Here is a 17,387-nt window from a genome sequence, read left to right on the forward strand (position 1 = left end):
TCCATAGAGACTCCGGCAGGCATTGACTCCCACAAAGGTCAAGGTAAGACCTGCAAGATTGCTGAATTTCTTTCTCAGCTCAGTTCTCAATTTGCAGCCCCTCCTCCACTGTACAGAAAGTTTCAGCTCAAAAAGAGAGAAGGAAGTGCACTTTTCTTTTAGAGGGACAGGCAAATGAAAAACACATGGGGAATTCTGAGTTTGGATGGCGTTCAAAAAAACGTCTGGTTCCAGAGAGTCCTTTTGGAATTTCTATTTCGGGTGCTTTATTTCCCCAGTGTTTTTCCTTTGTGAACTGCCTGTGTGTGAGCACTTACGCAGCAACTAATTGGCCTCACATAAGATTGTTGAAGTTCAGTAAATGAGTAGGTAAGTACAGTAAACGGTAAACTCAAATCACCAGTGACTGATGAGAACACAGTGTAATGGCGTGTTTTGCAGTGGTGCAACTGTGGTGTAGCACAGCCCCAGTTCTGTCTGACATAAAGCTGTCTCTTGGCCTCCCAGAGATGCAGCTTAAAACGGTAGCATTAAAACAGTTAGTGGCTGTAATGGGGATTTGTTTGGCGGCCTAGCAGGGCTAAATTAAGAGGGCTTACATGCTGTAATGATGGGATGGGGGGGGAGGAAGACGACCTTAAGCACTGTTCTAAAAGACAACTCTGAAAGTGGAGTGCGTTTGTCCAGTTGCCTGGAAGATCAGGCAGAGAGAGAGGCAAATATTTGCATCTACCTGCATTAATAGCTGTGATTCACTACGTTTTTTTGGGTCAAGATCCAATTTAACACCTTCACGCAAAGACCTAATTAGTTCATGACAACTTAATGACTTCTAATGCCGGGTTGCGCATATCCTGTATTTATTCTCATTAAGCCAAACTTTGAACCAGCAAAGCAGACATTTCGTTCTCATGCTAGCATAACACCCGTAATGAGTCCTGAGTTGACCTTGTTGATCTCCCAGTGTCTTTGTTTTCTCACATGACATGTTACCAAGAATACCTGTTCCCGTGGTGCAGTGCCAAGTGGTATTTGTCCATTTTCTCCACAGCAGAGTCGCTGAAGTCAGGCATTAGGAATGTAGGTGTGCCGATCAGACTGAGTGAAGTTAGGTGCTCTGGGCGGGCCTCGCCGCTTGTTGCTACCTGCCTAAGTGTTTGCTCCTAAATTAAATCCAGAAAGCCGAAGCCCGGCACTCACAAAACCAAACACACACACACATGCGCGCGCACACACGCTCCTTTCAAGTGCTTCCTGATGATGACTTCTAAATCTTGTGAGGTTTTGGGGGAAGGGTGATTCAGGGTGATGGGTGTTGAGGTGTGCGCGCTGCGTCCCCACCCCCACCTGTGGATGAACAAAGCCACTCTGTCGAGGCCATGGAGGCATGAGTGATCAGTGAACCGTGTGCTGGGATGGGGGCTCTCTGGGGGTCTTTGGGTTGGAAGACGGGTGGCTGGCAATGCGGCGTAGGTGGTCAGCAATGCACTTATCTCGTTGAAGGTTGAAATACTGGCACTGTAGATAGAACTCTGTAATAAGTCTCTGCAGAGAAATGTGCTCATTGATGCATATTTATTTTGACTGGCCTTGACTTGACCTTATTGACAATTTGAAGATAATCCCCCCGTGTTTGTCATCCATTTTTCTTTTATCTTGAATCAGACATGTATTAATGAGGATGGGATTCCCTTTGCTTGTCTCCATCGCTCCGTCTCATTCACGTCCTGTGAATTCCTGCCAACAATGTTTCCTGTTATAACTTAACTTTGCGGTTGGAATTTGTCGGCCTGCTTTAAAATCTGCATATTGACAATTGATTTAAAAGATGCATCTGCTTATACCAGCAGGGGTGGGTGAGCCAGACTCCCAGCAGCTGATTATGTTCGAGACAAATAGACACTTTCAAGGAAATTGGGACAAACAGTACCACTGGGACGATGCCCCCTCACCTGCTGCAGGAGAAATATGGAGAAAGCGAGATATTGAAAAGCATGAGCACAGGGAAATCTGTTAATAACTGAATATAGCTCGTATTTGAGCATCTGCCACCGCAAATCTCAGCCAGGGTACATTTTGTTCGTCGGGACCGTGGTTGAGGAGGTGAGCAGCATCCTGCTGTTCTAGAAACAGTTAGCTTTTTCACCAACAAGTCTGCAAACAGTTTGAGTTTGAGTTGCAATTTGTAGATCCTTCTTCACTTTGTATGCAGTTTTTGTCAGTTCAGGGCCGATCAGTTTGTTCTGGGTAGAAAAAGATAAATCTGACACATCCTTCTCGTTCTCGACCTTGAGTCAGTCAACCCAGGCATTGTGCTGCAAGATGTCTCCAAACCCAATTTGCAAGTCTCATGTTAAATGAGAATCCTGTTTGAACCAGGAGGTCCAATTTATTTTCAGGAAAGTGATCAATGCCTGTCGGCAGACAGCGCTCAGCTTAAAGAGCCTTAAGTAGGGCAGGCCATCCAGACTGACACGGCATGAAGATCTTTACCTTGTTCTCTGCCGATTGTGTTTGTCACTTACTTCCATTTGATACACTGAAGAGTGTTGGTGTTTGGGGAACTCAGAAGGACCGAGATAAGATTTTCTGACCGGGTTGTTTGCCGTGTAAACGGCCCCACAGGGCAGCACACAACAAGAAGACGATACAGGACCATTTAAATCATCAAGAGAGGCACGATGAAAGTAGTCAGACTGGGGAATGTTGGTTGGCCATGAGGTTGGCACATAAGCAAAGTAGAAAAGCTAATTGCTAGCTAAATTCTCACTCTGTAATTTATGATAGTGGGAAAGCATGGTTGGAAAGTCGGTCAGAGTGGAAGTTTCGACCTCAAGGTTGTCCTCTCTCATTCCAAAAACCACTTTGGATTCCCTGCACGTAGAAATGCATGCACATGCACACACACTCAGACAACCATACGCATGTGGTTTTTTTGCTCGCGTTGCATTTTCTTTTCTCATGAAATGGGAGTAAGTGGGAGGGGTGGCGATTGTGCTTCGCTACACTCGGACAGAATGGTCATTTTTATCTGAGTAGACATGAGCGGTGAAGTGAAAAACCTAACAAACAAGCTGGCAACGCAGTTTCCCCCCCTCGCAGAGACAAAGACACCGGTGTCCTCTCTGAGCATCACAAACGCAGGGGCTCTCTGTTTCCATAGGCATTCTGGGACACGGTAGTGTACGGATGCTCATTTTTGAATAATGACGTAACACAAGCACATGGATTCAATTAGGCCTTTTTTCTTTCTTTTTTTCTTAGCATGGGACCAAACTGGTTGTACTGTATCTGCTCTAAGGATGGAAAAAGTTGTGCGTTTTCTCCGTGTTACAGTTTATAAAGGGGGTGTTCTCCAGAGGGGGTGTACCAGATGATTTATTTTAAAAGAGTAATGCACGAGTGTCAGGTCCTGTGCAATTTTGTGTAAAAGCTCCTCATTACCTCCTCCTTTCTTCTCATTTGGTGCTTTTGCGTCCCTGAGAGCATAAGTGGTGTTGTCACGATCGATAATAAGGGAGTGTGCTGCTCCAGAAATGCAGCGCTTGTCAGCGGCCAGCAACTCCGTTTCTGTGTTGGCCTTTGATGGCACTTAATTTCCCTGCATGGTTATCAAAGGATTGGTCTTTATTTGAATGTGTCCCTCTGTGAAAGTTTTAGTACGTGAACCGGGCAAATCAGGAAAAACATCTGTGCATCCGGAGGCCTTTTTCCCGTTTATTTTTAATTTTTTATTCTACTCTCTTTAGTGTCTGTTTAATTCTCTATTCATTGACTATTTGTCAATGTTGCGTTTTTCATCAGTAAGTGCTAAAGACTGTAACTATGATGTTTGTCGAATTGCTAGTTGTGACTGTTTAAAAAAAAAACTAAATTACGTGAAAAATAACATGTTATAAATAAAAAAAAACATCATAGTCAGTACAGTGAATGCAGCTGGAAATAATTGGTCCCTACAGAATGAAAGGAAGTACAGGAAAATTAGCAACCTTATCCGATATAGTCTCAGACCTGAAACTGGATCCGATGGGTGTCTTCGCTCGTGTTCAGACACGTCAAACCCACACTGAGAGAGAGGGCTTAGCAGGAGGCGTGCTCCACACAATGCTTGGTGAAAGGCCCTTCTGTTGAAGAGGAACTTCTCTCCTCTCCCACAACAAGAGCAGCGTGACGCTCTTTGTAAGTGGATCATAGAAATAAGTAAACATTTGAGTGTGTGTGGGGTGGGGGGGGGGGGGGTACTAATTGTAGTAGGTAAAGGAATGTTTGGCTCAGGTCTGCTCAGTTATGAGTCATTCGGGCTTTTAGCATCAATTTTGGAGACAAACCGCGTCTTATAGCGACAGTGCTTACCTTACTGTTTATGCTGTCATTCTTTTATCGCCTCGGGCACAGATGGAAACTATCAGTGCTGCAACAAACAGGCTCGCTGTTGTGGTGGCTCCCCATTTAGTGTGTGAGCACTTTAATTGTTATGGTTTCGACATGAGGAGGGAGTGTGTGGGGTTCACCTGGTATTACACACCTTGTTGTCTGGAGACAGGGAGTCTACTCTCCCATATCGGAGATTGCATGTTCTTCTTTGGGGGGGTGGGGTTCAGATGGTGAGAAAGCCATGATCCAAAACAGGAAGGTGGTCTTTGTTCTAATAGTTGTTATGACACACAGTTGTGTACTCCATCTCTGTGGGAAACGGGCACCGCTTGTGGAGCTGTCGTTTGTGTTTCCAGCTCTGAGGGTTTGCATTGTTCGTCACGGTGCTCTTTCCCACTGCTTGTGCGATTATCCAGTCGAAGTCTCCAAATGTCACTGGAACACCAAACAAGTTGACTCAAGCCTGATAATGGCTGTCTTTTGGAATGGATTAGCTAAACCCTGTTCAGTGATGGCACTGTGTTGAAAGCTTTTATTGAACTGCACATACATTGTACATACTGTATTTCAGGTGTTTCACAATTCCTTCCTGGCAGTTGTGTGTTTTGATAAGTTGTAAATACATAAAAAAAAGATCTGCAATTAGTTTTGTTTGTGATTAATCTGCTCATTACTTTCTTGATTTATCATTGTATTGATACAAAAAAAGAAAATGATGAAAGATGCCAAAGTTGGCTTATTAAATGTCAAAGATGTTCAATACCCACTAGGTGAAACCAGTAAAAATATCTGTTGATCGATCATTTGCTGCAGCTCTGTGTTCAGTTCTTTGTTTTCTGATCATATTGTTTGAATCCCTCGGGACTAAAGTGCAGTGAAAAATATGAAGAGAAAAATTAGCTTCGTCTGGAGTGTATGACTCAAATAAAGGTTGAAAGTTTGCCGGTTTGAAAGGCTGTATCTTCATCTAACCATTTGACCCTTTTAACTTCGCTCAGCTTGGTGCAGCATGGCTCGATAGATCTTCAGTAAACTCCATGACGGTTTGACACGATCCCACTGGTGAACTGTGGAGTTTCTGTGTGCAGGAAATAAAAGATGATGAGGAAAAGAATTGGTGAAATTTAGCTGAACAAGTCATTTGAAAAATCTCACAAAAATCGATCCCCCAGTACGTCAAAGTGTCCTAAAAACCTGACCAGACTGTAGATATGATCATTTATATCCATACGACAGCTGAATCCATCATACAAGTCGTTGCACACACTACAGACTATAAACTGCAGCCGTAAAGCACTTCACCATCGTCCAATGGGAAATACTGGTAATACCATATTATCTGTAGGTCAAAATGGGTTCAAACAGATGGCTTGCCTTTCAATGCTGCTTGTCTTCATTTCTTTTTCGTCTCTTTTTTCCTTTTAGACTCTTTCGTCAACAGCCAGGAATGGACATTGAGTCGGTCAGTGCCGGAGCTGAAAGTGGTGAGTAACTTTTCATATTTCTAACGGTCCCTCTGTCTGTTCGTCCTCCGAGGGTTTCGTCTTGCCGATCGTTTTTAAATGTCAATGGGAAAGCATGTTCTGCCCGTGTATTACTGGTTTAGCATTTCACACGAGCTGGAAACAGTCGAGAAATTGGCTGGACTTTTTCCCTGGCGCGTAACTGGGTGATTTTTTTATTTTTTTTAATGAGATGCGTTGGCATGGAGACGCCGGGTGGCTTGCAGCAGGACGCGAAATGAGTGACAGTTTTGGGCTAGACTGGTGACACATCCTGGGTCTGATCCCACCCGCCAGTGTAGCGCACACACGCAGCCACTGCCAAATGAACAACTAACATCCTCACATGATTTAGTGCTTTCCACTCATGAAGACTAGCAGCCTTTAGAAACTGCACTCCGCCATTCTGACAGTTGATATAATATTTCCGTGTTTGGGGAATTCATTGTTTGCCCCCCAAAAAGAGAAAACTTCAATGGAATGAAAGAGAGGGGGGGGGGGTCTTCAAACACTTCAAATGCGTCCCTGTTCCTTTAAGGTTTCTCAGGTGTTAATCAGCACATTGGTTTTTGTTCAACAGACTTGGAAAGAGTGAATGAAGTGATTCAAAGAAAAGCGATCATTCTATTCAAAGAAATGCTGTTTAGTGACAAGGTCGCAATGAAAAGAAGTTGGGCTCAGAAGCTTTTTAATATGGTGGCGTAATCTGTTTCTTCTTTTTGGTGCCATCATAATAATGACGGGGAAGTGTGAAATGATGATAGGCTGAGATGAGCTCTAAAACATCTGCTCCAGCTGTGAGCCGGCATTGTAGTTTTTACGATGGCAACTAAACTGTGGTCAGACCTTACTTTATTGCCCTCTTTTGATCATTAAATCCACTCTCTTAAAATATTCCCAGATCAAACCCAATCGTCTACAAAGAAGAGTGAAAGTTTTCTACTTGAATAGTGCTTTTTATTTATTTAATTTTTTACAAAGGCTATACATCAGCAGGTCACAAAGCCCAACAGTTAAAACAGGAACACTGGTTCGGTGGTACATTCAAAGTCGGTTGTTGTTGACTCATTGCTTTCACCGCACACAGCCTGCAACTTTTGCTAACTTAAAGCTTATTCATAGTTTATTCTGCTGGGGTACCACATGGTATATTTATACTTCAATTATACAGGGGGAAGGCTGGGAAAGGCCTTAAACCGATCTTTTCTCTTGAGCCTCAAACTTCCCTATAATTAGAACCATACCTGACTCTAACACCCACTAATGATCTAAAGAAGAAGAGGGCGATGGTGGGTAGAGGAGGTAGATGAGGAGGAGGAGGAGGAGGAGGAGGAGGAGGAGGAGGAGGAGATGATGAGGCATGTTGCAGCCTTTGTTCTTCCCAGACACGCTGGCATCATCAGCCCACCCTCCGCCATGCATCACCCTGAAGGCGTTGTAGCTAGGTCTGGTCTAGACACCAGGGAGAGGAAGTAGGGGAAAGATTGCAACCGCACCGTCGTATGTTAGAGGGCTATCCTCAAAATGTTTCAACCTCTTGCAGCCTGCGTAAAGAACCAAATAGTGGTTTTCTAGGTTTTGTTCCTTGACTGCAAACCAAATGTACTTTCTATTACTTCCCATCGTTTTCTTAGCATACCATACAAACATGTTTTGTTTAAATCAGTTTATACCAGTATAGAATTAAAATCGACTTATAGAGAAGCGGTCCGTCACGGTGGACATTGATTCACCTTTCGGTTTTGTGTTTGGTAATTATAGTCCAACCAATACTACAGCTCTGAGGCAGATGCCATTTCCCGTTACTTGGACTCTGACGTATATTTCAACATAAATCTATTGGATACAAACCAATACAGGGCTGCGCAAAATATAGGTTTTATATTGACATTGTGATATGAGACTAGATGTCGTGTTGAATATTTGTTATTGTAAAATGGCATTATGTGCGTTCTTTTCCTGGTTTTGAAGCCGGCATTACAGTGAACTTGTATCATTTTCTGAACTTACCAGACTGTGCTATTATTTGCCTTTATCCACTTAGTCTTCAAATCCACATTACTGAGAATTATTTATCAAAAATCTTATCGTCTCACAATATTGTTGCAACATTGATATCGAGGTATTTGGTCAAAAACATTGTGATACTTGATTTTTCACTGAGCACTGAACTAATATGTCGACATTAGATTTACCAGCTGGGCTCTAATGGTGATGCTTCTGTTAACAGGAACTGTTGTAAACACACACGAGGTCCACTAACCTCGTATTTCTGGAGCTTGTAACAACGTCTCATGGCCTTACTCAGCGGATAGAGTCGCTGAGCGAGGTGGAAAGCTACAGAAACACGACCTTGTGCTGAGACTTATTTTTTTTTTTTGTCAGGTCACCATTACCCCTCAAGTCTACATATGCTTCTGGTTTGTACCTGTCATGTTATGCCTGTCAGCGATAATCACAGTATTTTGCTCTTGGCCTTGCAGGGCATTGTGGGAAATCTGTCCAGTGGGAAGTCTGCTTTGGTCCACCGGTACTTGACGGGCACATATGTGCAGGAGGAGTCTCCCGAAGGTAAGAGTCTGCTGTTGGAGGTGCAGGTCAGGAGGCGATTGTGAACGTGTCAGGAAACCACAAAGATTCAGATTAATGCAGCGTGTTTACTGCGGCTTTCATGTTCTAATTAATCTTGTCATATAAAATACGTGGCCGCTGACGAGTGAACACCTTTTGTTTGCCTCTCATAAATTAAGAGAAGCCTTGTTATTAGATTGATGACAATCTGATGTCTTCTAAAATCATTTGATTAATGAAATTATACAGAAACCCGCCAGCTGGTAAATTAGTTTTCTTTGGTTTTACACGGGAAGAAAGTCGAGCATGTTGGCACTGATTGCCACTCGGTGCAGACGGATAACCATATTAGGATGTGTGTATTAGGATACTTACATGGAGCACGGTGCCTTGTGAGAGTGTTCTTCTAATTAGTTTGTATTCAAATGTTGTGTGTTGGATGAAATGAAGCTTCCGGATGCCAAAACTGATAGTCGGCTGGGTTCATTTTTATAAATTAGCTTTCTCCTCCTCCACTGAGATTGGTGAGATAATGACAAAGCATAACATTTCCAGTAAATTAGGGCTGTGATGATTACTCATTGTTAAAACTCAAAGGTAAAACAAAACCTCATCATTTTGTCTGTAAATCAAAGTTTTTGTATCAATCATTAACCGTTTGTGCTGATGGAGAATGGGTCAGTTTCTCAGTTTAGTTTCGGGAAGTCTATTTTCAGACCCTCTTCCTTTTTAACTCACTCTGAGATTAAAAAACAAACAAATATTCTTCCAATTTATCAGCAGAATCATAATGAGAATGCCCCCTTCTGGCCTGAAAGGTAAGTCCTCCTCTCAGAAACCCTCAGAGATGTTGGTAAACCCGGAGTGAGCTGCTGATCTTTGAGGGGTTTTGCAGTGTTTCATTTTTGTGTAATTATAGTGAGGATGAGACGTGAAGTGCATAATTAGTTTCTGGCATTTTGCTGCACCAAGGGAGAAAAAAAAGTCCTCATGGCTTAATTAGTCCTTGAGAAATCAATGGTGGTAAACGCAGGAGGAAAAAACCAGAACGAGCGTCGCTGCTGTAATCACGGGCTTAGATATGTCGTCCCTTTACGTTGCTGTGATACAACATATACCTGTCCCATAATGAGCTGCTGCTCAACCTCTCTTTGTTTTTGATTCATTTTACATGCTTTAACGCTGGCTCAGCGGCGGCCGTTTCTTCAGTGTTTTGTTCCTGTAGCTTTTGCTATGATATCTGGAAAGAAAAAAAAAAAAAAAAAGGTACTGGGGTGTGTTGCCATGGCAACACCGGATGGAGCTCCGTTGGATTGTGGCTCTGTGTGAAGGTCTAAGCCTCCGTGTAAGCGGAGTATGCTTACTGCGTGCTAACCGTGCCTACCAGCTCCTCACCGGCCCTCTGTAGGCTGGCTGCAAGGTTATTAGACGCCTCTTTTTTAAAAAGATTTTTATGTAAGATGGAGACACATTTGAACCACGCTGTAGAGAAGTGCGATGGTAAAAGAGGTATGGCGGGTCTGCCTCAGTTATTATTATTATTATTATCATTCACAGCACAGGCTTTCTGTGTTGGCTCAGCTCTAAATAAAGACAGCAGCATCCCGGATGATTACACAACTGAAATGTTTACTTCAATTTCCACCCGTGTTTCCACCACAGCCGCATGCTTTCGGTACAGATACTGATTTCAGAGAGACTTTCCATAATCTGTTCTAGCTTATATGCATGTACCGCCAAGCTCCGTATTCTGATACATCTTTTGGTTTGCTGTGTCGTTCTGATCCAGTCACTGTGTAATTAGATCCTCCTCATCTTTTTTTTTTTTTAAAACAGGATTCAGAGACACACAGACACGTAGTTTCTCAGTCCTTTGTCTGAATCTCCAAAGCTCTGTGACTTGAGTTTGAAAAAGAAAAAAAGCTGGCTGGTGTTACGTGACTCTCTCTCTCTGTTACACAACCAGCATCCAGCAGGGCTCGAGAGCCGGTGCAAAAGGGCTGGGAGAATCCCCTATTTTCCAAGCGGGCTAAAGTGGACTTAACAGGGTGGAAGTGTGGCTCAAGTGGATATGTATTGCTTGCTGCGATAGGAATACTCTCCGCCTATTAAAACATTACAGGGCCCGGCTACTGTGTGGCCCTCACCGCTGTCTCTGTGATGTAAGACCTGGAGTTCTTGATATGGAGGCTGCACAGCGTGAACTCCGACACTCTTATTACCCATGAATATCTTAGCTAACGGGGCCGCTTATGAAACTCCCGAGACAAGTGTAACAGGTGTACTTTTAGTCGGCACATCTGCTGTCTTCGGCACAATTTGTTCGATCTGTTTCATGATCATTCCTAGAACCTTTTTTTTAATTTTTTTATTTGTGCAAATACATTTTCGTATTCATAAGGCACTGTGTTTTCCCATCCAGGGACATCTATAGCCTCACGACTTTCTCATTTGAAGGTTTTTAATCTCTGCAGGATCGCAGACCATTTAAATGATATGCGAAATCTAATTCAGTGCATCGTTCTCCCATTGATCTCTTCTTTATCTGCAGCCGGCTTCGCTATAGCAGCGAGGAATATGCATTTCTATTAGAGGAGAGACGGAGACGAGGAGAGAGATATAGTCAAGGCTACACGGGGGCTGAGTGTAGGCTCGCCGCTACTCTCCTGTGGACGTGGCGTGACCTCAGGCAAACCGGTTCATAGTGCTTTCGCCTCTGGTTTTATCTCCCAATACGAGATTATTTTAAGCAAAGTGTAATGATTTATGTTAATCCCGTGAAAACCCAATCTTCTAAACCTCTGTATCTCACGCGGTGAAGTGACGGCCTGCACGTGCAGTCTGATAACGAAGTGAAGTGAAAGTTGGGCTTTTTTTCCGGGGACCTGTGGCTGTGCGGTGACGGTGACTGAACCTGTTCACTCAGCAGCTGTGCATTAAATGCGCTAAATGGCAATTTCTCGCCCACGTAATTGGCTCCAGAGAGACCTGGCTTCCTGTCGGGCATGTGCTCCTCGCGGCAACGCATCCAGGGGTTCTAAATTGAGAACTGCACTTCGACTCACACACCATCTCGCCCAAACTTTTATGGGCCATGTCAAGCTGTGTTTTGATATTAACTTTGGTATCTGGAACATCCTCATTGTTTTTATGATTTGTGAGATCTGCACGTCTTCTTTCTCTCCTTGGGGGAAACCCTGGTGGTCAGTTATTACATCCTGAGACAATTTTCCAGTATCATCTTGTACCAGATTCACCGCGTTAACAGAATCTTCTTGGAACAATAACAAATATTTGATAAATGTCTCTTCCTCAGGTGGACGCTTCAAGAAAGAAATCGTGGTGGATGGACAGAGCTACCTGCTTCTGATCAGAGATGAAGGAGGGCCTCCAGAACTGCAGGTAAGAGTTGATTCTTGAGAAGAAGAAAAATCTCTTTACTCTAAAGCTGCAGGAACGGTCTGTAAACTATGGCTGTCCCCTCGTAGTATTTTAATCAACTAATCTGTAGTTTTTGGTCTCAGTCGGGTAAGATTTCTTGTTGTTTATTATGCTTTTTAACTTTTTTACAAGATATCGTATGAGTGTAAGTCGACTAAGAATTTCTTTGGTCTAAAACAGCCTTAATAGGTTGGATTCTGAATTTAGGACTTAGACTTGAGAGAGCATTTTTACATCGTTGTATTGTCACTTGAGAAAAGGATCGGCGTACTTCTTCCTCCGTCATGAAGAGAAAGTTGTTCATGAAAATCGAACGCCTCTCAAAGGTGTTTGTTTGACCCGAGAACGTCTTTGGTCGAGTACAGCACTACTGCGAACCGTCATGCAGGCAGGAAGTGTTCAGAGACAGACCGTTACTTCTCTGCTGGACTGTTTGGAGCAGCGGGGCAGCACAACAGATCAATGAGCAAGCCAAGCCAAAATACTGTGTGCGGTCGAAGGGGCAGCGCAGCATCTAATACATTATTATGTGCAATATGAAGAGTAATGGAGCTACAGTTTCATCCACAGTGGGCTCCACTGAGTCTTCATAAGAGATCATGCAATTGATATTTTCATACTGATGCTATTTCATTCTTTTCCAATGGAAATACATTGCTTCCTGCTTAGCATTGTGTAGTGTCAGCGCAGGCATCAGACAGATTCTTGAGCCATGTTTTACCACAAAGTGTTGGGTTTCACCTCCCATCCCATACTATATACAAACGAATGGTTCAAATTTAGAACAATGGATCATATTGTATTTATTTGTATTTTATTCAGTCACATGTTTTGCATCGTAAGTCTTAATCTGCAAATAACTATCATCTAAAGCTGTCTAAAAAGATTGTCAAATGAGTTACAAATGCAATATTTTACTGTTTTGGTTCACTCGGCCTTCGGCTGTGTTGTTTCCAGATGCAGCAGACCGCTGCTTGCCACCAAAAAGCTCTGATAAACCGACTACACGCCACCGATCCAGCGCCAAACGGCAGACAGACAAAGCTGCAGCTTCCTGTCGAACACAGTGGAGCATTTAGCTGCTAAAGAGCCAGATTTCTCCCCCAGGAGCTGGCAGAAAGTGCAAACGGAACTAAAAGAAAGTTGGACGTTTGTCAGGTGTTTCAGAAACACGACTCTGAATGAATGCTAATGTTGCTCCGTGTCTACTGGAAGTGTAGATAGGCAGCTATCTGCTAACACTCACAAGACGACGACATATTATTGGTCTGTTCTCAGCTTGACCATAGTACAGTACTTACAGTAAAGGCACGTCGTTACTTATCACCTCTAGCAAAAACAAAACAGCAGTCTGTCTTTTTTTATTAACAGAGTCATATACAACACCTTCATGTGGCAAAACATGAGTATTAGAATGTATTGAGTGCTTTTTGAATATCCCTCTTAGAGTTTTAGTTCTTAAATACTAAGTCATTTCTAACTTTTGTTGCTTGAAATGAACAAAACCCTAATAAAATCTAAAGATTTTGATTCGAAAGAAGGAGGTTTAATAAGCAGATTCAATGCTAAAATGCTAACAAACCCCCAGGAATCCAAAAACGACTTGCTTCTGGCTTCTCTCCCAAGATTCAATGTTTCTCGCCACACGTCAGGGTGAACTGACCGTGCGTTTCCATCAGCAGCTATTGTCACCTGGCCTGGCAAAGCTTCGACTTTACGCTTGCATTGCGCTCAGTGAGATTAGGGAATAGAAATGAGTTTGGTTTAGTTGTCAGCTGCCTGTATAATTAGTGGCATAATTAAAGGCCTCCATTATGTTCACAGGAAGCTGAGCAGAGTTGTGGCTCGTGAGGCTTGATTTTTCCATTCATTCCCTATTGGGGGTCTGAGTGAGGTGTGAAAGCTGAATGGAGAAGAGGGCCGTACGGGGGAATAGCTACCACTTGATTGTCACTGCTAGCACTACTCTGAGCTCTGCTTGGCCTCTTCCCCACAATGAATGGTGATTAGGATTGATTTCCTCCGCTCAAGGGAAACTTCTCTGCCCCGTTTGATCATAAACTACGCTGACATTGTCAGAGTATATGACGCAGATACAAAGATTCCAAAATTATGACAGCAGTGGGAATACAGATACGGCAGTAGTAGCGTTAACTCATTCGCTTTCATATCACCCGGTGACGGTCCTTGTGTTGCGGCTGCTGCTACACTGCCCCCTTCTGTCTGCATGTGTGAACGTCAGTCCAAAGAAGGCCTGCAACACTTAACAGTAAAAACGTCCAGTTAAGATCCATCGCCTATTTCAGGGGCCCCGTTATAAGAACAAATTGTATTCATTAAAAAAGTTTTAAGACATAATTATTTCAAAATAATTTGCCTCTCAATAGTTTAATAACCATAATAAAAATGATTTAATGTTCATCTATTACTTCTAGGATCAATGTTCATGCAACTTTTATATTTCAAAAGTTTAGTAACTACTTATGAAATGGACTTTGTTCCGTCACAGTTAATGCTGGAGCTTTCAAATGTCCACGTCACATTCGACCTCCATACTAGTTGTGATGTTAAGTAGTTCACCTTTATAGGTAGATGAATGTGAAAACAGCCTTCTAGTGTCAAACTGTGCACACGCATCAAACTGCACAGTGACGCTCAAACATCCAAGTGAAGTGACAATAAGCAGTTCTGAGGCAAAAAAGCAAACGTTATGTAAAAGTTATTGTTCAATAATATGGCATCTTAGATTTCACAGTGCTTCAACATGCCACCTCTGCTCTGTCCTCAGTTTGCTGCCTGGGTGGATGCGGTGGTGTTCGTCTTCAGCCTGGAGGATGAGATCAGCTTCCAGACGGTCTACAATTACTTCTTGCGCCTCTCCAGCTACAGGAACACAGCTGAGGTCCCCATGGTCCTCGTTGGAACACAAGGTGCTCTTCCTACGTCTGATATACACGTTTCTCTACTCCGTGTCCTTGCCCTCATCACAGTGAACATCAATCCTACACACAGCGTCCTGCTGCCGGAAATACTCGCATGCTCATCAAATGTGTATTGCAGCTAAAAACAGTCCTCAACAAACGCACTATTTATACCTCTTTTAGTAATGTTTCTTGAAAACGGCAGTGCAGTTGTTTTAGCCTGTGTTCAAAGTTAAAGTGTATATTTTTGTGAAAATGAATTGACTTCAGAATATCATCAGCCTCATCCTCATATTTTCTTTCCCTCTTCTCTCAGACGCAATCAGTGCTGCCAACCCCAGAGTGATCGATGACTCGCGGGCCAGAAAGCTGTCGAATGACCTGAAGCGCTGCACGTATTATGAGACCTGCTCCACCTACGGCCTGAACGTGGAGAGAGTCTTCCAGGACGGTGAGAGGGGGGCCAAACAAAATGGAAATGGGTTAGACAGGAAGTAGAAGGTGTAGCTTGTGAATAATTAGTGAATAATTTGTTGGTTGAAGCCCTAGTTTTACCTTATTGTCTTATTCACATGCTTCACTCAAAGCAAGCACAAAGACTTTGTTTATTCATTGAGATCAGAATGATTCTTAAACATCACAAAAGCTACGTCACATTTCAGATGAACAACTTCCAATCTGACAAATTTGATGGAAAGTTTACAGGATTTTTCGACAATTTCCTGAATCAACAAAATAGCAGCGTTCTGTATGAACGATGTGAACGCCACTTGGATACCGGATGTTTTCACCGTATTCCCGTTTCAAGGACAGTTTGTCAAATTATGTCCAACTTGTGCAGATAAATTATGAGTTAGTTTCTGTGGCAAAACATTATATCAACTTCTATAATCTTGGATCAACATTTTCCTTTGCAACCTCCGTGTGCCACGCTGTTCAACGTGAATAGAATTTGCTTTAAAATTCACTAATTATCACCTGTTTTCTTTCTCCACTACACTTGCTAATTGAAAAGGACTTCATGCTGTTGAGCATGCACGAGCATCAATGCCCGTGTGACTTGTGCAGAGCGGCGCGCATACACATTGATATTCTTTATGCTGTGTGGTCAGCGGCTATGATTAGCAGTATACTCTGTGAGCAGTAGAGGAGCAGGCTCATCTTAATTAATAACACAGCAGGCATTTTAAATCGTCAAGCTCTTCAAGCTTAAATCGTGATGTAGGATTGCATAAAAATGTGGAGCTGGAAGCTAAAAACACCGGTTAATATTCAGCCGTGGATGACTGGTGCAATGCCCTCTTAATGTCTCTTAAAAGAATCGGGGAACTCTGCGTTTGAAGTCATGAAACCGTCGCGTGGAAACTCGGCGGCTTCGACTCCGGCACATTATCCCCTCAGGCTGCAGCTCCTCTGAAAGCCTGTCATCCCTCCACAAAACATCTGAATATGTAACACAACGTTCGCTTTGCATGCCGATGACTTGGTGCACAGGCACGCTGTCTGCCGTAATTGCTTCCTGAAGCCCAATTTGAAATAATTAAAAGAGGTGAAGGAGTGCTGGCTGTTTTGGAGACGTCGCTCCGTCTCACTCTTCTCTCCGTGTGTGCCACGCTGCAGCAGGCAGCCGGGCGTCGTGGTCCCAGCTGTCAGCGCAACTTCAAATCGTCTCTCCTTTTATTCCCCTCGGTGCTAATTCACGTCACGCAGCCACGAACATCCCCACTCTCTCGCTCCACCCGGCCCCCTCGCACGAGTGTGCTGCGAATTAGATGACGGGGTTGCACAAACTGCACGGAAAATCAGGTTGTTCAGGTGGTGACAACAGTCCCATTTGGCCAAGTTCGCTCTCCAGGGCTCAGTGAATGACACAAAAAAAATTGCAAGCATCATTTTGTATGATTATTTTTCTTGGAAAAATAATCCCCCCCCCCCCCCAGGAGATATGCATGAGACTCTTTTGCAGTATGCTGCTTATTACCTGACTGGCCCGAGGTGTTTTGTGATAATGTGCTCATATGCCTCTATGTCTGGCTGGAATTAGCTTTGCTTACTTTGCTGAGCTTTATTTGATTATTATGCTGTTAGTGTTCTGTTTATGAGGAAACAAGAGGAAAATAGTGTGAAGGAAGAGGTCTGATTACACGTTCCACGTCATGCATCCTGCAGTGACTCTGATGTAGACGTTGGTAAACCTGCAGTGGAACTGCTTTGACGAAGGATTTAATCATCTGTGTGTTCCAGACTCCTGACAAAATATTAAAGGGCCAGTTCACAGAATGTACTGTATCTGTAACTTCATAACCGTTGCAAATAAAACAACTGAAAAATATCTATCTGCACAGCTACTTACTAAAATAAAGTAAGAAAATGTGTTTTTTTGGGGGGGGGACTAACTCTTTAAGTGATGACAGGTGAGGAGATTGACCTTCTAATAAGACATGCTGTTTCTTAACTTAAAATAATGAGATATCTCACATGTATGGTTTCTATGTTCACTAAGCAGTCCCCCCCAAAGCTCTCTGAATTCCTTTACTGACAGTCATTTATGTGAGGAAGACCGGGTTAACGAACAATG

At 43.2% G+C, this 17,387-nt stretch overlaps 1 protein-coding gene across 3 annotated transcripts in view; it reads left to right on the top strand.

Moving 5' to 3' along the window:
* The window catches only part of agap3 (ArfGAP with GTPase domain, ankyrin repeat and PH domain 3), a 107,465-nt gene that overhangs the window by 43,323 nt on the left and 46,755 nt on the right, over positions 1-17,387 (top strand). For all 3 annotated transcript variants that reach the window (XM_076098492.1, XM_076098494.1, XM_076098495.1), the window contains exons 2-6: positions 5,800-5,858; positions 8,360-8,447; positions 11,764-11,849; positions 14,677-14,818; positions 15,126-15,260. In XM_076098492.1, coding sequence (XP_075954607.1) covers positions 5,800-5,858; positions 8,360-8,447; positions 11,764-11,849; positions 14,677-14,818; positions 15,126-15,260 — 510 coding nt within the window. The remainder of the gene's footprint in view (positions 1-5,799; positions 5,859-8,359; positions 8,448-11,763; positions 11,850-14,676; positions 14,819-15,125; positions 15,261-17,387) is intronic.

Source organism: Anarhichas minor, unplaced genomic scaffold (assembly GCF_050575085.1).
Source record: "Anarhichas minor isolate MPS153535 unplaced genomic scaffold, ASM5057508v1 ptg000024l, whole genome shotgun sequence".
Classification (NCBI taxonomy): domain Eukaryota; kingdom Metazoa; phylum Chordata; class Actinopteri; order Perciformes; family Anarhichadidae; genus Anarhichas; species Anarhichas minor.